The sequence below is a fragment of the Haliotis rufescens genome, unplaced genomic scaffold, assembly GCF_023055435.1.
Source record: "Haliotis rufescens isolate VD_foot unplaced genomic scaffold, xgHalRufe1.0.p SCAF_2, whole genome shotgun sequence".
Lineage (NCBI taxonomy): Eukaryota > Metazoa > Mollusca > Gastropoda > Lepetellida > Haliotidae > Haliotis > Haliotis rufescens.
The window spans coordinates 46,405,434-46,432,183 of NW_025963890.1; the positions used below are offsets into that span (position 1 = coordinate 46,405,434).

Here is a 26,750-nt window from a genome sequence, read left to right on the forward strand (position 1 = left end):
TGAGTTTGGACATCACTGCACCTTGCTGGCGAATGACGCGTTTTGAGCCGGGAAGATCCACGCCGGGGAGAACACGCAGATCGATAATGGTTCATTGGGGAACCCATGGACATAAAGATATTGATTTCGGGAAAGCAGCAACTCATTTAACCAACTCCAACATGCTGAGATGTCGACAAATGGCCAAGCAGTTGCAGGAAACTGGTGGGTGTGTGTGTCCGACGCTGTCAAAACGACATCTGTCTTTGCTAGTATTGTTCCATATCTAGAACATTGAGGAAACCTGCCCTTCAAAAGATAGTGTGAGCGTTAAATGACTGATATGGAAATGAGCGAGCAGATAACACAAATATTCATGCTGAATGGGATGATACTGTAACAGCATAAGGTCATTGTGACTCCTTGTGTAGTTGTGGATTGAATACTACACAGGCAGACCTAAGGCACGTCCCGCCTCCAGCATCTTGAGGGTGAGAAAGGAGAAATCTGGAGGCAGCATGGTCGGAGATGAAGATGGAGACAGTGCAGAGGTGGGTAGTAGCATGTTCAGTGATACTCGTGGCTGTAGTAAGATGAGAGATGAAGAAGGCAGTGTAGAGGAAGGGGCTCAGTGTAAAGGCAAAGTTTCGGTGTAGGGGAAGGTAGTGTCAGTGTAGGGGAGGGTGGTGTCAGTGTAGGGGAAGGATGGTCTCAGTGTAGGGGAGGGTGGTGTCAGTGTTTGGAGGGTGGTGTCAGTGTAGGGGAAGGTGGTGTCAGTGTACGCGAGGATGGTGTCAGTGTAGGGGAAGGTGGTGTCGATGTAGGGGAGGATGGTGTCAGTGTAGGAGAGGGTGGTGTCAGTGTAGGGGAGGATGGTGTCAGTGTAGGGGAGGGTGGTGTCAGTGTTTGGAGGGTGGTGTCTGTGTAGGGGAGGGTGGTGTCTGTGTAGGGGAGGGTGGTGTCTGTGTAGGGGAGGGTGGTGTCTGTGTAGGGGAGGGTGGGGTTAGTGTAGGGGAAGGTGGTGTATGTGTAGGGGAGGGTGGTGTCTGTGTAGGGGAGGGTGGTGTCTGTGTAGGGGAGGGTGGTGTCAGTGTAGGGGAGGGTGGTGTCTGTGTAGGGGAGGGTGGTGTCTGTGTAGGGGAAGGTGGTGTCAGTGTAGGGGAGGGTGGTGTCTGTGTAGGGGAGGGTGGTGTCTGTGTAGGGGAGGATGGTGTCTGTGTAGGGGAGGGTGGTGTCAGTGTAGGGGAAGGTGGTGTCAGTGTAGGGGAGGGTGGTGTCTGTGTAGGGGAGGGTGGTGTCAGTGTAGGGGAGGGTGGTGTTAGTGTAGGGGAGGGTGGTGTCAGTGTAGGGGAGGGTGGTGTCAGTGTAGGGGCGGGGGGTGTCAGTGTAGGGGGGAGTGGTGTCAGTGTAGGGGAGCATGGTGTCAGTGTACAGGAGGATGGTGTCAGTGTACAGGAGGAAGGTGTCAGTGTACGGGGGGATGGTGTCATTGTAGGGGAGGGTGGTGTCGGTGTACAGGAGGATGGTGTTAGTATAGGGGAGGGTAATGTCAGTGTTGGGGAGGGTTGTTTCAGTGTAAGGGGGGGGGGGGGTGGGATGGGGTACTGTCAGTGTAGGGGGGAGTTGTGTAGGATGGTAGGAGTGTAGGATGGTGTCTGTGTAGGGGAGGGTGGTGTCTGTGTAGGGGAGGATGGTGTCTGTGTAGGGGAGGGTGGTGTCAGTGTAGGGGAGGGTGGTGTCAGTGTAGGGGAGGGTGGTGTCTGTGTAGGGGAGGGTGGTGTCAGTGTAGGGGAGGATAGTGTCAGTGTACAGGAGGATTGTATTAGTGTAGGGGAGGATGGTGTCAGTGTGCAGGAGGGTGGTGTCAGTGTAGGGGAGGGTGGTGTCAGTGTAGGGGCGGGGGGTGTCAGTGTAGGGGGGAGTGGTGTCAGTGTAGGGGAGGATGGTGTCAGTGTGGGGGAGGATGGTGTCAGTGTACAGGAGGAAGGTGTCAGTGTACGGGGGGATGGTGTCAGTGTAGGGGAGGGTGATGTCGGTGTACAGGAGGATGGTGTTAGTATAGGGGAGGGTAATGTCAGTGTTGGGGAGGGTTGTTTCAGTGTAAGGAGGGGGGGGGGGGGGGATGGGGTACTGTCAGTGTAGGGGGGAGTTGTGTCAGTGTAGGGGAGGGCGGTGTCATTGTAAAGGAGGATGGTGTCATTGTAGGAGAGGGTGGTGTCAGTGTACGGGGGGATGGTGTCAGTGTAGGTGAGGATGGTGTCGGTGTACAGGAGGATGGTGTCATTGTAGGAGAGGGTGGTGTCAGTGTAGGGGAGGCTGGTGTCAGTGTGCAGGAGGCTGGTGTCAGTGTAGGAGAGGCTGGTGTCAGTGTGCAGGAGGCTGGTGTCAGTGTAGGAGAGGGTGGTGTCAGTGTGCAGGAGGCTGGTGTCATTGTAGGAGAGGGTGGTGTCAGTGTAGGGGAGGATGGTGTCAGTGTAGGAGAGGGTGGTGTCAGTGTAGGGGAGGATGGTGTCAGTGTAGGGGAGGGTGGTGTCAGTGTGCAGGAGGCTGGTGTCATTGTACAGGAGGGTGGTGTCAGTGTGCAGGAGGATGGTGTCAGTGTAGGAGAGGGTGTAGTCAGTGTGCAGGAGGCTGGTGTCAGTGTAGGAGAGGGTGGTGTCAGTGTAGGAGAGGGTGGTGTCAGTGTGCAGGAGGCTGGTGTCATTGTAGGAGAGGGTGGTGTCAGTGTGCAGGAGGATGGTGTCAGTGTAGGAGAGGGTGGTGTCAGTGTGCAGGAGGATGGTGTCAGTGTAGGAGAGGGTGGTGTCAGTGTAGGAGAGGGTGGTGTCAGTGTGCAGGAGGCTGGTGTCAGTGTAGGAGAGGGTGGTGTCAGTGTAGGAGAGGGTGGTGTCAGTGTAGGGGAGGGTGGTGTCAGTGTGCAGGAGGCTGGTGTCATTGTAGGAGAGGGTGGTGTCAGTGTGCAGGAGGATGGTGTCAGTGTAGGAGAGGGTGGTGTCAGTGTGCAGGAGGATGGTGTCAGTGTAGGAGAGGGTGGTGTCAGTGTGCAGGAGGATGGTGTCAGTGTAGGGGAGGATGGTGTCAGTGTAGGGGAGGGTGGTGTCAGTGTGCAGGAGGCTGGTGTCATTGTAGGAGAGGGTGGTGTCAGTGTGCAGGAGGCTGGTGTCATTGTAGGAGAGGGTGGTGTCAGTGTGCAGGAGGATGGTGTCAGTGTAGGAGAGGGTGGTGTCAGTGTGCAGGAGGCTGGTGTCAGTGTACAGGAGGATGGTGTCAGTGAAGGAGAGGGTGGTGTCAGTGTAGGGGAGGATGGTGTCAGTGTAGGGGAGGGTGGTGTCAGTGTGCAGGAGGCTGCTGTCATTGTAGGAGAGGGTGGTGTCAGTGTGCAGGAGGCTGGTGTCAGTGTAGGAGAGGGTGGTGTCAGTGTAGGAGAGGGTGGTGTCAGTGTGCAGGAGGCTGGTGTCAGTGTACATGAGGCTGGTGTCAGTGTACAGGAGGGTGGTGTCAGTGTGCAGGAGGCTGGTGTCAGTGTACAGGAGGCTGGTGTCAGTGTAGGAGAGGGTGGTGTCAGTGTGCAGGAGGCTGGTGTCAGTGTACAGGAGGCTGGTGTCAGTGTACAGGAGGGTGGTGTCAGTGTGCAGGAGGCTGGTGTCAGTGTACAGGAGGCTGGTGTCAGTGTGCAGGAGGGTGGTGTCAGTGTACAGGAGGGTGGTGTCAGTGTGCAGGAGGCTGGTGTCAGTGTACAGGAGGGTGGTATCAGTGTGCAGGAGGCTGGTGTCAGTGTACAGGAGGGTGGTGTCAGTGTACATGAGGGTGGTGTCAGTGTGCAGGAGGCTGGTGTCAGTGTACAGGAGGGTGGTGTCAGTGTACAGGAGGGTGGTGTCAGTGTGCAGGAGGCTGGTGTCAGTGTACAGGAGGGTGGTGTCAGTGTAGGAGAGGGTGGTGTCAGTGTGCAGGAGGCTGGTGTCAGTGTACAGGAGGCTGGTGTCAGTGTACAGGAGGGTGGTGTCAGTGTGCAGGAGGCTGGTGTCAGTGTACAGGAGGCTGGTGTCAATGTGCAGGAGGCTGGTGTCAGTGTACAGGAGGGTGGTGTCAGTGTGCAGGAGGCTGGTGTCAGTGTACAGGAGGGTGGTGTCAGTGTGCAGGAGGATGGTGTCAGTGTAGGAGAGGATGGTGTCAGTGTACAGGAGGATGGTGTCAGTGTACAGGAGGATGGTGTCAGTGTGCAGGAGGGTGGTGTCAGTGTACAGGAGGGTGGTGTCAGTGTGCAGGAGGCTGGTGTCAGTGTACAGGAGGGTGGTGTCAGTGTACAGGAGGATGGTGTCAGTGTGCAGGAGGGTGGTGTCAGTGTACAGGAGGGTGGTGTCAGTGTGCAGGAGGCTGGTGTCAGTGTGCAGGAGGGTGGTGTCAGTGTACAGGAGGGTGGTGTCAGTGTGCAGGAGGGTGGTGTCAGTGTACAGGAGGGTGGTGTCAGTGTACAGGAGGGTGGTGTCAGTGTGCAGGAGGGTGGTGTCAGTGTGCAGGAGGCTGGTGTCATTGTAGGAGAGGGTGGTGTCAGTGTGCAGGAGGACGGTGTCAGTGTAGGAGAGGGTGGTGTCAGTGTGCAGGAGGGTGGTGTCAGTGTGCAGGAGGGTGGTGTCAGTGTACAGGAGGGTGGTGTCAGTGTACAGGAGGGTGGTGTCAGTGTGCAGGAGGCTGGTGTCAGTGTGCAGGAGGATGGTGTCAGTGTAGGAGAGGGTGGTGTCAGTGTGCAGGAGGGTGGTGTCAGTGTGCAGGAGGCTGGTGTCAGTGTACAGGAGGGTGGTGTCAGTGTGCAGGAGGCTGGTGTCAGTGTGCAGGAGGGTGGTGTCAGTGTACAGGAGGGTGGTGTCAGTGTACAGGAGGGTGGTGTCAGTGTACAGGAGGGTGGTGTCAGTGTGCAGGAGGATGGTGTCAGTGTAGGGGAGGGTGGTGTCAGTGTGCAGGAGGACGGTGTCAGTGTAGGAGAGGGTGGTGTCAGTGTGCAGGAGGGTGGTGTCAGTGTACAGGAGGGTGGTGTCAGTGTACAGGAGGGTGGTGTCAGTGTGCAGGAGGATGGTGTCAGTGTGCAGGAGGATGGTGTCATTGTAGGAGAGGGTGGTGTCAGTGTGCAGGAGGGTGGTGTCAGTGTGCAGGAGGCTGGTGTCAGTGTACAGGAGGGTGGTGTCAGTGTGCAGGAGGCTGGTGTCAGTGTGCAGGAGGGTGGTGTCAGTGTACAGGAGGGTGGTGTCAGTGTACAGGAGGGTGGTGTCAGTGTACAGGAGGGTGGTGTCAGTGTGCAGGAGGATGGTGTCAGTGTAGGGGAGGGTGGTGTCAGTGTGCAGGAGGATGGTGTCAGTGTAGGAGAGGGTGGTGTCAGTGTGCAGGAGGCTGGTGTCAGTGTAGGAGAGGGTGGTGTCAGTGTAGGAGAGGGTGGTGTCAGTGTGCAGGAGGCTGGTGTCAGTGTACAGGAGGATGGTGTCAGTGTAGGAGAGGGTGGTGTCAGTGTACAGGAGGGTGGTGTCAGTGTACAGGAGGGTGGTGTCAGTGTGCAGGAGGCTGGTGTCAGTGTACAGGAGGGTGGTGTCAGTGTACAGGAGGGTGGTGTCAGTGTGCAGGAGGCTGGTGTCAGTGTACAGGAGGGTGGTGTCAGTTTACATGAGGGTGGTGTCAGTGTGCAGGAGGCTGGTGTCAGTGTACAGGAGGCTGGTGTCAGTGTACAGGAGGGTGGTGTCAGTGTGCAGGAGGCTGGTGTCAGTGTACAGGAGGGTGGTGTCAGTGTGCAGGAGGATGGTGTCAGTGTAGGAGAGGATGGTGTCAGTGTACAGGAGGATGGTGTCAGTGTACAGGAGGATGGTGTCAGTGTGCAGGAGGGTGGTGTCAGTGTACAGGAGGGTGGTGTCAGTGTGCAGGAGGCTGGTGTCAGTGTACAGGAGGGTGGTGTCAGTGTACAGGAGGATGGTGTCAGTGTGCAGGAGGGTGGTGTCAGTGTACAGGAGGGTGGTGTCAGTGTGCAGGAGGCTGGTGTCAGTGTGCAGGAGGGTGGTGTCAGTGTACAGGAGGGTGGTGTCAGTGTGCAGGAGGGTGGTGTCAGTGTACAGGAGGGTGGTGTCAGTGTACAGGAGGGTGGTGTCAGTGTGCAGGAGGCTGGTGTCAGTGTGCAGGAGGCTGGTGTCATTGTAGGAGAGGGTGGTGTCAGTGTGCAGGAGGACGGTGTCAGTGTAGGAGAGGGTGGTGTCAGTGTGCAGGAGGGTGGTGTCAGTGTGCAGGAGGGTGGTGTCAGTGTACAGGAGGGTGGTGTCAGTGTACAGGAGGGTGGTGTCAGTGTGCAGGAGGCTGGTGTCAGTGTGCAGGAGGCTGGTGTCATTGTAGGAGAGGGTGGTGTCAGTGTGCAGGAGGGTGGTGTCAGTGTGCAGGAGGCTGGTGTCAGTGTACAGGAGGGTGGTGTCAGTGTGCAGGAGGGTGGTGTCAGTGTACAGGAGGGTGGTGTCAGTGTACAGGAGGGTGGTGTCAGTGTGCAGGAGGGTGGTGTCAGTGTACAGGAGGGTGGTGTCAGTGTGCAGGAGGGTGGTGTCAGTGTACAGGAGGGTGGTGTCAGTGTGCAGGAGGCTGGTGTCAGTGTACAGGAGGGTGGTGTCAGTGTGCAGGAGGGTGGTGTCAGTGTACAGGAGGGTGGTGTCAGTGTGCAGGAGGATGGTGTCAGTGTAGGAGAGGGTGGTGTCGGTGTGCAGGAGGCTGGTGTCAGTGTAGGAGAGGGTGGTGTCAGTGTAGGAGAGGGTGGTGTCAGTGTGCAGGAGGCTGGTGTTAGTGTACAGGAGGATGGTGTCAGTGTAGGAGAGGGTGGTGTCAGTGTGCATGAGGCTGGTGTCAGTGTAGGAGAGGGTGGTGTCAGTGTGCAGGAGGCTGGTGTCAATGCACAGGAGGGTGGTGTCATTGGAGAGGAATTTGGTGTTTGTACTGGTTATGACGAGGTTGTTGTCCCTGTGTAGACGAGTGTGTGAGAAGGAGGGTTGGGTTCAGAGCAGAATGATGTCGTTTTCTACGTGAATTTATTAGTTTTTATTCGATCAAGTCGTATAAGTTGCATCCCTTGTCATGCCAGGATCTGCTGATCCATTCTTTCGTATCACCATGCACGCGCTCGCGAGTATTAGCGACACGACATGATATGACTGAAATATTGTTCAAAACTGTGATACACCCACAGCGGACTCAAGTAGGAGCCTTTATCTCAGCTGTCAGATATGATCCCTAGGACATCACACTGAGCAAGGGATTATCACAAAACCTGTTGCTGTAAAGTCCGGTGTTATGCTGACAAATCAGTTAGGTTTCCTTCCCATTTGACATTCATCAGCAGCCAGCAGCTGTGCGGCGTATGTCGGTACCGTCAACACTTCCTAACTCTGGAGGACCCTCCAGTGATTTGCTCACTGTTCGAATGCTGTTCCTTTACACTCGTTCACGAGACATTTTAAAGACTTGGTAAGTAAAACAACCTGTATTTAACAGAAACATATTTTAAGTGACATTTTAGACTATACAAGACTTTACTTTTTAACACTCTGTCTCCTACGAATAGGTATGATATGTGTGTATGCCACATATGCTGTTGATAAATTAGTACATTTTGCTAAAATTTGCGCTGTTTGTGATGATTGTGGGTGTGCGGGTGGGGGTGAGTGGGCGGTGTTCACAGTGCGAGGTTCAATATTGGCGTTTCGCAGTATTACATACAGCGAAGGTAACTGGACGACACGCTTAATATTATGTCACCCAAATTATTATTATTATTATTTTCATTAATAATAATAATATTATTATTATTATTATTGTTGTTGTTGTTGTTGTTGTTGTCACCTCTCAATTAATTTTATCATATGTTTGATTATCAATTGAAAATATCTGAAAGGGGATAAGTGTACACGCAAAAATCATTTTCTTTCTACTTTGAAACAAAACGCAATTTTAGAATTAGTTTATTATAATATCAGTGTTTGAAAATATACACGCATTTATTCTCACAATTAAAGGAGGAAACTGACATTAAGTGCGAAAACGTTATGAGGCCTTCGTTTTGCGAGCTAAACAGGCCGTAGTTATATTCATAAAATGAACTGTTCTGGAATTTAGTCAGCACCCCAAGAATGTCTCCATGGTTTTTATTTTTTTAAATACAATTTGTTTAAAAAAATTATTTTTTACACATTGCATAATACACAACTACTGGTGGGTATCTTGGACAATAGAAATCAATAAATTTGCTTTTTTCGGTACAAATTTACAGCATTTCAAACAAAGTAGGGGTCATGTAGTTACAAATACAGTCGTCAATTATTTTTACATAAAATTACCCAGCCACAGATTACTCTTTACAAACTGTTGTAGGTATGGATGATGAATAACTAGACATATTCGAATTTAACAGTTCATTCGATTTTCAATTACATGAAACAAAACTCGGAATATTTTTTTTCACCTCAGTATAGTATGCCCTGAAAATGCATATACGTTGAAGAACAAAATATAAATTGATGCGCTTGTCGACCTCACTCAGTGACCTGGCAAAGTATCACGAATGTATACTGTTCTGGTTACAAGGAAAAGCGATGATGAAAGTATTCAATCACTGAAGAATCATGATGAATAACAGCAAGCTGCTTGTTGCTGACAGAGACCATATAATAGATTATATGGTCTCTTTGCTGAGCATGTTAGGTGAGTGAGTGAGTTGGGTTTAACGCCGCTTTAAAAAGTATTCCAGTTATATCAAGGCGTGTCAGCTTAGTGTGGGAGGAAAGCCCGAAGTGATGCAGGTCTCAGATGTTTACCACTTCGGTGAAACCCACGAGCACGGGTATGGTGCTGACAAACCTAGAAACATAATCGGGGCGAACCGGGATTCGAACCCACAATAATAGGTTTCTGGCGTGCCGAAGGGACGCAACTCTGCACAGCGAATCGCGGCGCCTTAGACGACTGGGCCACCCGTGCCCCCGAGCATGTTAGGACCTTTGACCTGCACGTTTCCCCTCGAATACCACAAAATGACATTTAAATTTTGCGTGTTTTATCTGTAAATAGTTTCAACAAAATAGCTGAGAAAGTTCAGAGGCAGCCTGGCAGTGACAAGACATATGTGTTGACCAGACACATATGTGTGTCACGCAGAGTTTGTACTTACTTAAATTGGGAATTTAACGTGCGCGTATTCCGACATATGTGTATTTCGCGCACGGAAGAGTTTGTATTTGTTGCTCAAGTTTAAATAATTATTACTTCGCGTGGTTTCCGATAAACTACGAAATGTAAACAAAATGACAACAGACTTTGACATTAAATAACGCTTTAACTGACTTAATGAATCGTAGAAATATGTATGAAGAGAGAGAGAGAGAGAGAGAAAGAGAGAGAGAGAGAGAGAGAGAGAGAGAGAGAGAGAGAGAGAGAGAGAGAGAGAGAGAGAGCTCACGGAAGACATACCTTTTTAAATAATTATTTATCTATGTATGTAGGTATTAAAATTTACTTTGGTCGTTACATTTATGTGGTCAATAACGACGGGTGGTCAATATGTTTCCGAAATTGTATTTTTAATAATACGCTAAACTGCTTGAACATAAGCAGGATTTCAGCCCCCATACTAATGTACATACACTTCGACACGCATTAACACATGGTGTGTTGGCGGGGCTAATGACGTCCATACTTCCCCTCCTGCGGTCAGACGGTCCCTGCACATGTCGTTAGGCCCCGCCAGATGCGACCCACTGTGTGTACGGGGGAGCTACCCGGCATAACACTACACCCCCCCCCCCCCCCCCCCCCCCACGGTAGGGCCCCCGTCACTCGAGGCTGTAACCTCTCCACAGTCTACCGTCAGATGGCACACACGTCCCAGAAACGTCAACGTCACCCACCAACCAGGTCCCTACAAGCTCATTGCGCTCTCCACAATTCGCATAAAAATCAAACTCGATATACTTTCTATTGCTACTCTGTTTTATTTAACTTATGAATCATTAATTCTACCAGGTTAATCAGACCACTCTTGCCGCATGAACATTTTCAATATATATATATATAGAGAGAGGTTATCACGTGAGTGTGTTTGAGGATGGTAAATATCCTGTATTAGGAATAAACATTGTATTTAGCAGTCTTCACTTATTTTTTGGGAATAATTACATCATAGGCATTATGACGCCACAAATACTTCTGTTGTGCGTCGCCTAGGACTACAACGTAAGTTAAAGTTTACATTACACCTGAAGAGCCGACCAGTCCTTGTTTTAGCAACTTAATGCCGAGCGCCAGACAGGGTAACAACAAGTACCATCTTTTAACGTCTTTTGGTATGACGCGGCCGGGGATCGAACCCCGGACCTCAAAACCACGGAGGCGGTCTATTCCGTTAAGGGCTTAAACACATCCAAAACATGCTTACATTTAATCACGCCTTGTATGTCTTTACATATGTGTGGGCAGTCGAGTCGCCTTGTGGTTAAAGCGTTCGCTCGTCACGTCGAAGACCCGGGTTCGATTCCCGACATGGGTACAATGTGTGAAGCCCATTTCCGGTGTCCCCCGTCGCGATATTGCTGGAATATTGCTAAAAGCGGCGTAAAACCATACTCACTCACTCACTCACTTTACATATGTGGCAGGATGATATAGTTTTGAATATGGACATGCCGTTTAATTGAGATTAGTTCTTCATTAGTTACTGAGTAAGGTTGTATGACCTTGTTGCCTTTCATTTAGTTAAATACCATTTATAATTATTATTATTATTATTATTATTATTACTACTATTATTATTATTATTGTTGTTGTTGTTGTTGTTGTTGTTATTATGATGATGATGATGATGATGATGATGATGATATGGTATTTGTCACACTGCATTGTGTCACGGCACTCTTTGCCCCAGCGCGTCCCTGGTCCAATCTATTATCTCTTTGACACAGCTTCACGTGAGTGTTATTTCCTGAGGACGGATACCTTCAGTTCCAAGTATCTGTTGTGGACTTCCTTGAGTGTGTCATCATATGGGGGTTTAGAGAGACATGTGAGATATCAATGGATACATGAGATATGTCACTGCCAACGCTTGCCGAGTGTGTATGTGTGTATGTATTTGTGTATGTGTGCGTCTGTGTGCGTGCGTTCGTTCGTTTGTTCGTGCGTGCGTATATGTATTTGCGTGCGTGCGTGCGTGCGTGCGTGCATGCGTATATGTATTTGTGTGTGTATATGTATTTGTGTGCGTGCGTGCGTGCGTGCGTGTGTGCGTGCGTATATGTATTTGTGTGTGTATATGTATTTGTGTGCGTGCGTGCGTGCGTGCGTGCGTATATGTATTTGTGTGTGTATATGTATTTGTGTGCGTGCGTGCGTGCGTGCGTGCGTATATGTATGTGTGTGTGTTTATGTATTTGTGTGAGTGCGTGCGTGCGTGCGTGCGTGCGTGTGTGCTTGCGTGCGTACGTGTGTGTGTGTCGTAGTACACCAGGGGTGTTACCAGCACGGGTTTAACCAAATCTGGCTGACGTACATACATACTGTCAACACCCATATGCTCTGTAAACGACATCAGCCTCACACCCTGTAGTTTGTGTTCACGTGAGACGCTACCCCAGGTCGCAGAGGACCTAAATTTAGCACTGCTACACATTCTAAATAAAAGAACTATCAACCAGACAATCCCTTAATTGAGTTGTGTTACATATGTTATTTTAGGGATGATACTTTCTTAGTAAAGTACAAATTCTTGTACTTTTTTGGAGGAGTCCCATCGGGGACTCGAACCCCCACGCTCAGAGTAAAGTACCTTATCGCCACACTAACGAGCTTAGTACACAAAGTACGTGATCAAGGCTACCAGTTGTCGGACTTCAATTCAGTGGCCATAGGAGGCGACTAACGGGATCGGGTGGTCAGGCTCGCTGACTTGTTGATGCACGTCATCGATCCCAATTGCGTGGATCGATGCTCATGATGTCAATCACTGGATTGTCTGGCCCAGACTCGATTGTATACAGACCGCCCTCATATAGCTGGAATATTGCTGAGTGCGGCGTTAAACAACAAACCAACCAACCAACTATTCAGTGGCTGAATGGTCGCTGACTGTGTGTGCTGGCAATATTTATGACGCAGGAATTAACAATAATGTCTTTAGTATAATTATGCATCTAAAAGTTGTTCTGATAACCCGGTGGCAGCTAATGGCAGCTCATGATCAGCCGTTTCTGATGAGCGACAAAAAACATTTAGTGTTATTCTTTTACTTGGGGGAAATTCTTCCCACAGAATAGAAAATGTGTAAAACATGTTAAGTTGTTACAATTTCAATTCATGTAGATACACTGAACAGTTTACACTAGAAATTACATATTGAAGATTGAATAAGTGGATACTAACCCAAGACATTTTAAGAAAAACAAAGAGAAAATTTGACACATGTATTTCTTCAATGTGACAATGTCAAACATTGCCGTTTACAGTTCCAACAATATTTGAGCAAGTTGGATTTTTTTTTTAAATAATACACGGCAATATTTTTTGTGTATGTAAAATATATTTAGCTATTTAGTTTAGTTGGCTTTGTGTTTAGTTTATTTTAGGTAAGTTGGCTTTGTGTTTTGATTGTTGGTTTGGATGCTTAGGGGCAAATTAATACCTGTTATACACTGAGACACAATGAAAACGCATAATCATGTTTTCAAACATTAAACATGATGTGTTTTTGTGCTCAAGTAACGCAACGAACGAGATTCGAACCCGAACGTGTCTTTCTTCAGGGATTATGTGATATACATGCAGTTTATCCTGTTAATGTGGCCACAGGCACACGTAACAAAAAAATATATAGTTTACATGAACATGGGATACAAACCGGCCCGCCCACATTAGCTCCGTAGCTTCACCCCCTACACATCGGCTCTGTACCCCCACCCCTGACACATCAACTCCGTTCCCCCATCCCTGACACATCGGCTGTGTACCCCTACCCCTGACACATCGGCTGTGTACCCCAACCCCTGACACATCGGCTGTGTACCCCCACCCCTGACACATCGGCTGTGTATCCCCCATCCCTGCTACATCGGCTGTACACCCCCACCCCTGACACAACGGCTGTTTACCCCAACCCCTGACACATCAGCTCTGTGCCCCAACCCCTGACACATCAACTCCGTTCCCCCATCCCTGACACATCGGCTGTGTACCCCTACCTCTGACACATCTGCTGTGTACCCCCATTCCTGACACATCAACTCCCTACCCCCACCTCTGACACATCAACTCCGTTCCCCCATCCCTGACACATCGGCTGTGTACCCCTACCCCTGACACATCGGCTCTGTACCCCCACCCCTGACACATCGGCTCTGTACCCCCACCCCTGTCACATCGGCTCTGTACCCCCACCCCTGTCACATCGGCTCTGTACTCCCACCCCTCACACATCGGCTATGTACCCCCACCCCTGACACATCGGCTATGTACCCCAACCCCTGACACATCAACTCCCTACCCCCACCCCTGACACATCGGCTCCGTACACCCAATCCCTGACACAAAGCTAATACTCTAAATATGTTTATTTTAAAAGAAAAATCTGTATTTTTTGTGCCATGATTCAATAGTTCGAAACACAAATATTTTTTTTCAAGAAATATCTGCAACAATATATTTATATCGATAAAAGCCCAAGGCCTCAATTACTTGTCCATTACAAATTACTTTATACATATAAATGCTGTTATTAATTATACCATATTATGCACTGTGTATAATTGTCCAACTATGATGAGTTATGTCAGATATGTTATATTTGTAATATAGATTTTTATCCCCGCCCCTTGAAGGTGTTTTTTTCAATAAAATATCGACTTGAATATTAAATCTTATCGTTATCCCCCACCGTTAAATAAATGATGGCTACATCTGCCGCATCATCACTCCCCTCCCCTCTCCATAGCATCTGCTATTACTATACCGATTCGACCCTTACCCTGCCGCTCGTGCGGTAATGTATTTAAGTAGATGCCTGGCTCTCCCCGTGGTTTTGGATTTTCCGACTGCGAGACGTGATGTGCTTGTGGTACTCTGCCTTTTCATACATTAAAGTGGAGTTTCTGAGCATTCACACACGTTCACAAGTGTACCATCATTTGGTGAGTCTATTCCTCATCCTCTGATGTCTGTAACAATCTCGTCACCTGTGTACCACATGACTGTCTCGTTCTTCTCATCCTTCTACCACATACCTGTCCCCTTCTCTTTATCTCTCTACTACATACCTGTCCCCTTCTACTCACCTCTCTACAACATACCTGTCCCCTTCTCCTCACCTCTCCACCATATACCTGTCTCCTTCTCCTCACCTCTCTACCACATACCTATCTCCTTCTCCTCACCTCTCAACCGCATACCTGTCCCCTTCTACTCACCTCTCCACCATATACCTGTCTCCTTCTCCTCATCTCTCTACCACATACCTATCTCCTTCTCCTCACCTCTCTACCACATGCCTGTCTCCTTCTCCTCACCTCTCTACCACATACCTGTCTCATTCTCCTCACCTCTCTACTACATACCTGTCCCCTTCTCCTCACCTCTCTACCACATACCTGTCCCCTTCTCCTCATCTCTCTACCACATACCTATCTCCTTCTCCTCACCTCTCTACCACATACCTGTCTCATTCTCCTCACCTCTCTACTACATACCTGTCCCCTTCTCCTCACCTCTCTACCACATACCTGTCCCCTTCTCCTCACCTCTCTACCACATGCCTGTCTCCTTCTCCTCACCTCTCAACCGCATACCTGTCCCCTTCTACTCACCTCTCCACCATATACCTGTCTCCTTCTCCTCATCTCTCTACCACATACCTATCTCCTTCTCCTCACCTCTCTACCACATGCATGTCTCCTTCTCCTCACCTCTCTACCACATACCTGTCTCATTCTCCTCACCTCTCTACAACATACATGTCCCCTTCTCCTCACCTCTCTACGACATACCTACCTCCTTCTCCTCACCTCTCTACCACATGCCTGTCCCCTTCTCCTCACCTCTCTACTACACACCTGTCACCTTCTCCTCACGTCTCTACTACATACCTGTCTCCTCCTCCTCACGTCTCTACCACATACCTGTCACTTCTCTTTATCTCTCTACCACATACCTGTCCCCTTCTCCTCACCTCCCTTCTACACACCTGTCACCTTCTCCTCACCTCTCTACTACATACCTGTCCCCTTCTCCTCACGTCTCTACTACACACCTGTCTCCTTCTCCTCACGTCTCTACTACATACCTGTCTCCTTCTCCTCACCTCTCTACCACATACCTATCTCCTTCTACTCACCTCTCTACCACATACCTATCTCCTTCTCCTCACCTCTCTACCACATGCATGTCCCCTTCTCCTCACCTCTCTTCCACAGGAATTTCCCCTTCTCTTTATCTCTCTACTACATACCTGTCTCCTTCTCCTCCCCTCTCTACCACATACCTGTCACCTCCTCCTCACGTATCTACCACACACCTGTCACTTCTCTTTATCTCTCTACCACATACCTGTCCCCTTCTCCTCACCTCTCTACTACATACCTGTCTCCTCCTCCTCACGTCTCTACCACATACCTGTCACTTCTCTTTATCTCTCTACCACATACCTGTCCCCTTCTCCTCACCTCCCTTCTACACACCTGTCACCTTCTCCTCACCTCTCTACTACGTACCTGTCCCCTTCTCCTCACGTCTCTACTACACACCTGTCTCCTTCTCCTCACGTCTCTACTACATACCTGTCTCCTTCTCCTCACCTCTCTACCACACACCTGTCACTTATCTTTATCTCTCTACCACATACCTGTCTCCTTCTCCTCCCCTCTCTACCACATGCATGTCCCTTTCTCTTTATCTCTCTACCACATACCTGTCCCCTTCTCCTCACCTCTCTACTACACACCTGTCACCTTCTCCTCACCTCTCTACCACATACCTGTCACCTTCTCCTCACCTCTCTAATACATACCTGTCTCCTCCTCCTCACCTCTCTACCACATACCTGTCACTTCTCTTTATCTCTCTACCACATACCTGTCTCCTTCTCCTCCCCTCTCTACCACATACCTGTCTCCTTCTCCTCCAGTCTCTACCACATACCTGTCTCCTTCTCCTCCAGTCTCTACCACATACCTGTCACCTTCTCCTCATCTCTCTCGGATGTCCATCCTATTTATGTTCCTTTTATAGTTAATGATATTAATATTCACAATATTCTTATGTTTGCATCAACGGTATTGGCTTTGTTGTTCATGTGCACACCGGGGACTTTCTTCAACCTAAAAACATGTGGCTCGTTACGCCCAGGCTGTGTTCATATTGCTAACAGCTTCATACCGACATACGCTGAAAGCTTTTGGTGTACATATATTTGTTCATAATTACAAACTGTGTGTTATCAAAAGTTTTCAAAGGGTCCCCGTGACCTCGAGCCCGTGTACCAACTTAAAACATTTGAATACAGAATTTCCTTGTGTTGCTTTAAAAAAATAAAATTGAAACAAATTCAAAATTCTGCCTATCAGCTGTTGTGCTATTCACACAGGTTATTGTGAAGTTCAATTATTTTCATTGCCTAAAAGAGATAAACTGATAAGACCATATGAGGTGTCACTTTCTTCATACTCTAATATGCATAATACATCATTAAGCTAGTCTTGCTTTGGCATATTCTCCATACCATTGTGATCGGTATTGGTTTTCAGCTTTTACATCTGCACCATACGGAAACCTTTAAGGGCCATTTGTTGTTATATTTTTTACCTTGAAATTTAAAGGTAGTAAGTTGAAATTTCAAGAAAATAAGTTGAAATGTTAAGAATATAACTTGAAATTTCAACGTTTGTATCTTAAAATTTTAACTTATTATCTTGAATTTTCAACTTACTACCTTGAAATTTCAAGATACAGTCATGCCCCGCTTATACGGACTTCAGATATCCGGAAACCTCGGTTCCCGGACGATTTTCATTCAAAAGGAAATAATTTCTATATGAATTTACCCGTATATACGGAAATTTAGTTTCCGGAACCGGATGGTCATGTTCATACACAAAACACTGAAATGCACACAAAATTGTCTCACTTACCGGACAATACACTTCCGCTGGTGGTAATCCTTTGATTCGTGAGAAGTCAATTAACCAAGTGACACTGAGTTACGTTTGAGACGAGCTTGTTTATTGTTTATTTACAGTCACTCACAAGGAAGTTTGTGCTTGTATAGAGACCTTGATTACATATTAGGAGAACACAGGCGATCTGGACAATTTGGAATCATTGTTTAAAATTCAAATCTCAAAATGTGGTAAAGTTCAAACTACCATGACAGATTTTTTAAAGGTTTATGTCTTGAATAAAGATTGAGTGGATGTATCTGTTTGCTCTGTCATCTGTCATGAGTTGCATAATTAAAGGGAAGGACGAATTGAAAAATGACGCAAGTGTCCGTATAAACGAGGCACGACTGTACTAAGTTAAAATTTCAAGATGCTATGTTGAAAGTTGAAGATGTTAAGTTGAAATTTATCCAAAGTTGAAATTTCATGATACTAAGTTGAAATTTCAATATATATACCAAGTTGAAATTTCAAGTGATGGTCATGAAATTTCAAAATAATAAGTTGAAATTTTAAGATTTTAACTTGAAAATTTATCTTGAAAATTCAACATAGCATCTTGAAATTTCAACATAGTAAGTTGAAATTTCAAGATGCTATATGGAAATTTCCAGATGCTAAATTGAAATTTCAAGATGCTAAGATATTAATTTCATGATACTAAGTTGAAATTTCAAGATAATGGTCATGAAATTTCAAGATAATAAGTTGAAATTTTAAGATTTTAACTTGAAATTTCAACGTATTTATCTTGAAATTTCAACATAGCATCTTGAAATTTCAACATAGTAAGTTGAAATTTCAAGATGCTATGTGAAAATTTCAAGATAAAAAAAACAAAAAAAACAAGTGGTCCTAAAAGGCTTCCTTACACTTCATGTTCTTGAGTATATTTACTTTTGACAGAGCGTGAGGTAGGACGTAGTTTCAAGCAAACTACAATTTGTTGATTTTTATAACTTATGCATAGATCATAACTTGATGAAGTTTAAGGGAAGATAGCATTTTTGTAGTTATAGAAAACGCGCATCTTGACTGCGGTCACCATCAGCTCTCAGCAGGAGCAACGACAACCAATGAAAGTTGGCTACCGATGCCACGACATTCTGAGGTCAGGTGAGAGAAATGGGGTTTAAAGGGGAAGTGTACACGCAAAAATCACTTTCTTTCTTTCTCTAAACAAAACGCAATTTTAGAATTAATTAGTATCTGTGTTTGAAAATATACACTCATTTCTTTCACAGTGAACGTAGGAAGCTCACAATAGTGTGAAAATGATATGCCGTTATGAGGCCTTCGTTTTTCGAGCTAAACAGGCCTGAGTTATCCCCCTTAGATTATGACGTAATTGGTGCCAATTCAACTGGGTCCCTGTCTATTCTCAACGCAAAAGATATCAAGTACCAGTTTGCGGTAAAACAACATGGCCTACGACACACTCCGGCGCAGTGGTGACTCAGCATAACACTATGCTGGCTGGCATCTGAGACGCTAGAATCACACACCTGGACCTACACCACGTGAAGCGGCTCTAACAAAGCATGATGACGTCATAATGTTTACCAATTGGCACCAATGACGTCATATTGCAAGGGGCATAAGCCATGGTGTTTTTGTTGTGGAAATAGAACACTTGGTAAATGTGAAAAATATAAATCGTTTTAATGCGAAAAATATGTTAATTAATTGTGATATTTTTATATTTTTGTCTATGACACTTCTATGTTAACACTTTTAATGTGGAAAAAGTACAAGAAAAATAGGTTCATTTCCGTGTGAACTTGCCCTTTAATATCGCGATCATAATGATTGCACTTAGAGACGTTTGTTGTGTGTGTGTGTGTGTGTGTGTGTGTGTGTGTGTGTGTGTGTGTGTGTGTGTGTGTGTGTGTGTGTGTGTGTGTGAGCGCGCGCGCGCGCGTGTGCGTGTGTTCGTGTTTATTTGTGTGCGTGTTCGTGTGTGTTTGGTTGTTGATTTGTGTGTGTTTGTGCTAGTGTGTGTGTTATATAGAAATATTTACAACCTGAAAGCATAATTATTTCTCAGCAGTTTTGTATATTCTGCCGCTGTTATAAAGAGGTCATGCTTCTAGAGTAACACGTTCAGCCTTATACTTTGACCAATTCCACACCATTTTACAAAAACCTGAGTATTGAGAACCATTTGTCACAGGAACGTTCTACGGCGTGATACCGAATCTGAGAAGTTTGTGAGTGAGTATATGCTTTTACGCCCTAACAATATTCCAGCAATACCACGGCGGGGGTCACCAGAAATGGGCTTCACACGTTGTACCCATGTCGGGAATCGAATCCGGGTCTCTGGCGTGATGAGCGAACGCTTTAACCACTAGGCTACCCCACCGTCTCGAAACTGAGAAGAGAAATATATATGCAAACAAGAGCAGGAAGACATCACCAGGAGACATATGTAATACGAAATGAATATGATCATGTGACTCAACACGGCAATATCATTTTTAATTCCTAGCCAAATAGTGGTGAAGTAAAGTATTACAAGCAGTTTTTGTTTCAAGTTCCGTGTGTCGAAGTACGAGTAACAATGACCACACCTGTTGCCGTGCGGGCTCAAGCAACATGCGCCAGACAACACATTGATCCAAATTCCTTTGCCTCTTGCAGATCACAGATGGGTCCGGGGGGAATATTCAGACGTCTCCTTCTGGCATCACTGACGTCATCATTTTGTGTGTTCCTAATATACGGACTGTCGGTCTGGGATATCCTCCCACCACCGAGGCTGGTCACCGTAATGAGTCCGGGAAGGGTCAACTGCAGCAGGTTGTTCAAAGGTGACAAAGAAGAAATAGCAAGAGCGAAACTGGTTACAAGAAGTAATGAAACCGAGCAACAATATTCACTTCTCGGTACAAACTGCAATGACTTCCTATCCAAGAGGCTCTATATACAAGAGGTGTCGAAAGCCGAGGCTGAATTCCCCATAGCATTTACTGTTCTCATGTACAAAGACTTCGAGCAGTTCGAACGCTTACTTCGAGCGATCTACCGTCCTCACAACGTGTACTGCATCCACGTCGATGCCAAGTCCTCGTCGGGGGTTCGTGACTCAGTGACGTCACTGGCCACGTGTCTGCCCAACGTCTTCCTGTCGTCCCGGTCGGTGGCTGTGAGGTGGGGAAAGTTCACTGTACTGGAACCAGAGCTGGTGTGCATGCAGGATCTGCTGAAACACAAGTGGCGTTATCTTATCAACCTCACTGGGCAGGAGTTCCCTCTCAAGACCAACATGGAGCTAGTCCAGATTCTCAAGGCGTACGATGGCGCCAATGACATTGAAGGGACCGTTAAAAGGTAAGACAATATTGACACTTTACAGTTTTGGGAACCTTAGTGGCCCAGTTGTCCAAGGCGCCGCGATTCGCTCTGCAGAATTGCGTCCCTTGGGCACGCCAGAAACCTATGATTGTAGGTTCGAATCCCGGTTCGCCCCGATTATGTTTCTAGGTTTGTCAGCACCATACCCGTGCTCGTGGGTTTCACCAAAGTGGTAAACGACTAAGACCTGCATCACTTCGGGCTTTCCTCCGAATCTAAGCTGTGATATAACTGGAATACTGTTCAAAGCGGCGTTGAACACAACTCACTCACTCACTCTTATGTGAGTGATTTATGGAGATATTTCATATGATTATGGAAATAGTTTTGCCGTGTTTATTTATATGCAGGTGACGCTGTGAGTAGGGCTTAACGCCGCCTTTAGCAATGCCAAAGTCATATCACGGTTTGGTAACCATTCGATTCACACACTGTACACATGCTGGGAATCGAACCTGGGCCCTTATCATGGTAATGGAGAAATACATGTATCAGTGTTGTATAGTATGATGGTTTACATCACAAAGTTATAACGTATTGCACACCTTAAGTCCAGTTTAATGTACATGGTGTTACATACCATAACACGACACAGCCGCCTCCGTGGACTTGTGGTAGAGCGTCCGCCCGAAGAGCGGAAGGTCCGGGGTTCGATCCCCGGCCGCGTCATACCAAAAGACGTTAAAAGATGGCACTTGTTGTTACCCTGTCTGGCGCTCGGCATTAAGGAGCTAAAACAAGGACTGGTCGGCTCGGAGTCAGTATAGTGTGTCTGAGTGGGGTATTCATGTTAAACTGCGGCATGGTATCTCAGTGAGCTAGCACTATAAATCGGCATCAGTCCGGACTAGTACACACACACACACACACACACACACACACACACACGTGCATGCACGTCGCTATATAAGTGCAATAATTTTGGACGCGACGTTAAACCCAATTTCACCTCACCTCACCTCACCTCACCATAACACGACACCATATAGAGACTGTTATACGTGCATGTGTGTCATATCGATTTTACGAAACGAGTGTCAGAATTCTGGTATTTCCCGAACCAGAACGTGGGTAATACATAATTCTTATGTTTCGTAAAATCAGTATGACACACACGTGAGTGTAATATATATTTCCTTATTACACGTTATGTCTTAATCCGTTTGAGCTCTCCTTTAGAAAAATGCACAACAATTTGTCAAATGACGTCAGTCCAGGTGCGCGAGAAGTGATATTTCACTAGTGCACATACGATTTTTATGAACTCGGTTATTTCTAACCATGTTGGTAATGACTTCGGTCATAACATGGTCCTAAAACTATATGTGTTTTATATGATTGACTTTTTAACCAATTGCAATATAAACGTAGTTTGTTATAAGCATATATACATGTATAAACAGCAAATGGTCGGGACCAAAAAATATGTTCGTTATATCCGTCAGTTCGTTATAAGCGTGTTCGTTATAAACGTAGTTTACAGTATTTGGATTAATCAAACCAACAGCAGTATGTGGAACTTGAAATTACGGATTTGAAATTCTAGATAAAACGTTATTGAAGGAGGGACTCGTTACTATGTATTGGTAGATGTCAGAGCTTAGCAACCATGACAAGACGAAATGAAACACCGTGTCACTTCTAGCCTCAAATGTCTTGAATTAGATATTTACCGTGAGTGTTATAGATTCTGTGTCATGCAGTGTGCAGTCGTGTGTTCTTCTTAACCAGAGTGCCAGATCGAAAGTCCCGATGGGGCAACGCCGGACGACCTCCTCACAACATCCGGGCAGTAAAGGGAGCCGTACACATCGTCGCTAACCGTCAGTATGTGGAGTACATCGTTCATGACCCCGTAGCTAATGACCTCCTCACGTGGTTGAAACGAACCACAATTCCAGACGAGACGTTCTTTGCAACACTAAATCACAATCCACATCTAAAAATACCAGGAACCTACCAAGGTAGGTTATTATTATTGTTGTTGTTGTTGTTGTTGTTATTATTTTATTTTAAAATTAAATAATGATGTACCCTGATATTATAGATCCTAAACATTCTCAGAAACTATGGAACATATATTTATTTATTTAATTATCATTCTCTGTGAATACCATGAAAATTACCAATTGTCATATTGGTCAGAGTTACCTACCCTAATAACATTTTGTGACCTCTTTCCCTACCCTGATAACATTTTGTGACCTCTTCCCCTACCCTGATAACATTTTGTGACCTCTCCCCCTACCCTGATAATATTTTGTGACCTCACCCCCTACCTTGATAACATTTTGTGACCTCTCCCCCTACCCTGATAACATTTTGTGACCTTAACTCCTACCCTGATAACATTTTGTGACCTCTCCCTCTACTCTGATAATATTTTGTGACCTCTCCCCCTACCCTGATAATATTTTTTGACCTCTCCTTCTACCCTGATAATATTTTTTGACCTCAACTCCTACCCTGATAATAATTTGTGACCTCAACCCCTACCCTGATAACATTTTGTGAACTCTTCCCCTACCCTGATAACATTTTGTGACCTCACCCCCTACCTTGATAACATTTTGTGACCTCTCCCCCTACCCTGATAACATTTTGTGACCTCAACTCCTACCCTGATAACATTTTGTGAACTCTCCCCCTACCCTGTTAATATTTTGTGACCTCTCCCCCTACCCTGATAATATTTTGTGACCTCTCCTTCTACCCTGATAATATTTTGTGACTTCTCCTTCTACCCTGATAATATTTTGTGACCTCAACTCCTACCCTGATAATAATTTGTGACCTCAACTCCTACCCTGATCCCCGTTCCAGGGACCTTTTCTCCTGCACTGGTGCTCGGTGTTAGGACCTCTCCTCCTACCTTGATCCTTGCTCTTAAGACCTCTCCTCCTATCCTTGTACTCGGTCTTTGGACCTCTGCTCCTACCGTAGTCCTCCTTCTTAAGACCTTTAGTCCTACCCTGGTACTCGTTTCAGGGACCTCTCCACCTGTACTGGTGCTCGGTCTTGGGGCCTCTCTTCCTACCCTGGTACTGCTTCTTGGGACCTCTCCTCATAAACTGGTACTCGGTCTTAGGACCTCCCTCCCCCTATACTGGTTCTTATTCTCAGGACTTCACCTCCTATCGTGGTACTCCTTCTTTGAATCTCTACTCTTACCCTGGTACTCGCTTCAGGGACCTCTCTCCTCCGTGGTCTTGTGGTAGGGCGTCCGCCCGGAGAGCGTAAGGTCCGGGGTTCGATCCCCGGCCGCGTCATACCAAAAGTCGTTTAAAGATGGAACTTGTTGTTACCCTGTCTGGCGCTCGGCATTAAGGGGCTAAAACAAGGACTGGTCGGCTCGGAGTCAGTATACTGTGTCTGAGTGGGGTATGCATGTTAAACTGCGGCATGGTATCTCAGTGAGCTAGCACTATAATTCGGCATCAGTCCGGACTAGTACAAGCAGCCACACAAACACACACACGTACATGCACGTCGCTATATAAGTGCAATAATCTTGGACGCGACGTTAAACCCCATTTCACCTCACCTCAGGGACCTCTCCACCTGTACTGGTGCTCGGTCTTAGGACCTCTCTTCCTTCCCTGGTACTGCATCTTGGGACATCTCCTCATACACTTGTACTCGTTCCAGAGACTTCCCCTGATATACTGGCACTCGTTCCAGGGACTTCTCCTCATATACTTGTATTCGTTCCAGGGACCTCTCCTTATATACTGGTACTCGGTCTTAGGACCTCTTCCCCAATGCTGGTTCTCATTCTAAGAACTTCACCCCCTACCCTGGTTCGACTTCTTGGGATCTCTGCTTTTACCCTGTTACTCGTTCCAGGACCTCGGTTGTCCCCGTCTGCCCGTTCCATTCACAATTCCACCACCGGCATTAGTCGCCTACCAACCTTTATACATAGTGTGACGTTCTCTTTTCAGGTGAACCTGAGACGGATCTTGTCAAGAAACCCTTCTTGGCCCGATACAAGGTGTGGGAAGGGGGGAAGATATTTGGTGGAGAATGTCGGGGCAAGTATGTCCGAAAAATTTGTATATTCGGGGTAGGAGATCTGGCCAAGTTCCCCGAGAGGAAGGAATTGTTTGCCAACAAGTTTCACCTGCACTACCAGCCGGCCGCCCTTCAGTGCATGGACGAGTGGTACTTTAGTAGGGCTCAGCGTGAGCTTGACGGAGAGTCCACATTCGATGACTCTTATTACAAAACACTAGGGTTTGTAAAGCACAAGATTCCAAACACGTAGCACTGGATAGCGCGTCCACTTTCCATATATCCCTCTCACATTCCGACATGGTGCTGGATGAAGTAAGACAAGTTCTATGGATGAACAACTTCTTTATTACAATTAGTGTGATGATCACTTGCTTGACAAAGGTGTTAGGATCTACACCGAAACGTCGCGCTTATTGTAATAAAGAAGTTGTTCATCCATAGAACTTGTCTTACTTCATCACACCAACCTCTAAATGCCACTGAAAGAAGTTATGGTGCTTGTTGTGGTACTTGACAACGTATTAAATCTCAGACACGTTTTCCCACAAAAACCATTAGGGTATAGAATTTGAATGTGGAGCCATGAGTGGAAGTCTGACCATATTAATACAAATGTGACAGAGTGAATGAATGGTATGTGTTATGTGTCGACGAGGTTTTAATGTGATATTTAGTCTTACGATAAGGCAATGTCGAACGGTTGCTTTGAACAGTGCTTCACTTATATCCTGGTGTGTCAGCTTCATGTGCCAAGAAAGTCCACCTTGACGAAGGTCATTGACCCTTGGTGAGTTTGAAGCGGATCGAGGCATAACTAAGGGACGCAACTCTGCACAACGACCCTCCGCCACAAGCCCCCGTTACGAGAAGGATAACGGCAACCAAGTATCCTCTTAAATGAGACAGTTTTAATAGAAAGAGTGCTTCACAATATGTATGTGGGATGTAACAAGTCTTGGATATCACTCACAAAGGGGCCTCAGAAAACCTCCAGACCGACACTGTAGGTCAGCGTCAATCGTGGTATTTCAGGATTAGACGCCTTTTAAAAAGTGGAATAGCGTCAGTTATAGTGTTTTTTTCAGTTTTGGGCCTGTTCCAAACAGTGGGATAGTGTCATTCATCGTAATGTTTAAAGGTTTGGACCTATTGCAAACAGTGGGATTGCGTCAGTCATGGTATTGTTTTCTAGATTGGGTGTTCTTTAAACATTGGTATAGCGTCAACCGTGGTATTTCAGGATTTGGCTGATTTCAAACATTGGTTGGTTGTTGGTTGGTTTGTTGTTTTACGCATCATTCAGCAATATTCCAGCTGTATGGCGGCGGTTTGTAAATAATCGAGTCTGGACCAGACAATCCAGTGATTGATATCATGAGCATCGATACACGCAATTGGGATAGATGACATGCATCAACCAAGTCAGCGAGCCTGACCACCTGATCCCGTTTAGTCGCCTTTTACGACTAGCATAGTCGCCTTTTACGGCAAGTATGGGGTGCTGAAGACCTATTCCACCCCGGATCTTCACGGGTCTCAAACATTGGGATAAGGTCAATCGTGAAGAATGGTAGTGTCTGTCGTGGTATTTCAGGAATGGTCGTGGTTAAAAAAACAGGATAGCGTCATGGAGGCGTCATTGATGTTGCAGACACTGTCAACATATATGTTTATGCCGAATGTGAACGTTGATACTTCAGACACTGTCAATATATGTGTTTATGCCGAATGTGTACGTTAATACTTCAGACACTGTCAACATATATGTTTTTGCTGAACGTGTACGTTGATGTTGCAGACACTGTCAACATATATGTTTATGCCGAATGTGTACGTTGATACTTCAGACACTGTCAACATATATGTTTTTGCTGAACGTGTACGTTGATGTTACAGACACTGTCAACATATATGTTTATGCCGAATGTGTACGTTGATTCTTCAGACACTGTCAACATATATGTTTTTGCTGAATGTGTACGTTGATGTTGCAGACACTGTCAACATATGTGTTTTTGCTAAATGTGTACGGTGATACTTCAGACACTGTCAACATATATGTTTTTGCTGAACGTGTACGTTGATGTTACAGACACTGTCAACATATATGTTTATGCCGAATGTGAACGTTGATACTTCAGACACTGTCAACATATGTGTTTTTGCCGAATGTGTACGGTGATACTTCAGACACTGTCA

General features: G+C 46.5%; 1 protein-coding gene across 3 annotated transcripts; it reads left to right on the forward strand.

Moving 5' to 3' along the window:
• LOC124142190 (beta-1,3-galactosyl-O-glycosyl-glycoprotein beta-1,6-N-acetylglucosaminyltransferase-like) lies at positions 1 to 25,934 on the forward strand. Of its 3 annotated transcripts, none has more exons than XM_046510496.2 (4): positions 1 to 530; positions 19,821 to 20,510; positions 22,266 to 22,498; positions 24,479 to 25,934. In XM_046510496.2, exons 1-4 carry the CDS (start codon positions 508 to 510, stop codon positions 24,799 to 24,801), a joined length of 1,269 nt encoding a protein of 422 aa, XP_046366452.2. In that variant the 5' UTR covers positions 1 to 507; the 3' UTR covers positions 24,802 to 25,934. The 3 variants fall into 3 exon arrangements, with proteins under 3 accessions (XP_046366452.2, XP_046366453.2, XP_046366454.2); XM_046510497.2 differs by lacking the exon at positions 1 to 530 and adding an exon at positions 6,994 to 7,455; XM_046510498.2 differs by lacking the exon at positions 1 to 530 and adding an exon at positions 14,050 to 14,156.
• Positions 25,935 to 26,750: the final 816 nt, after the last annotated feature.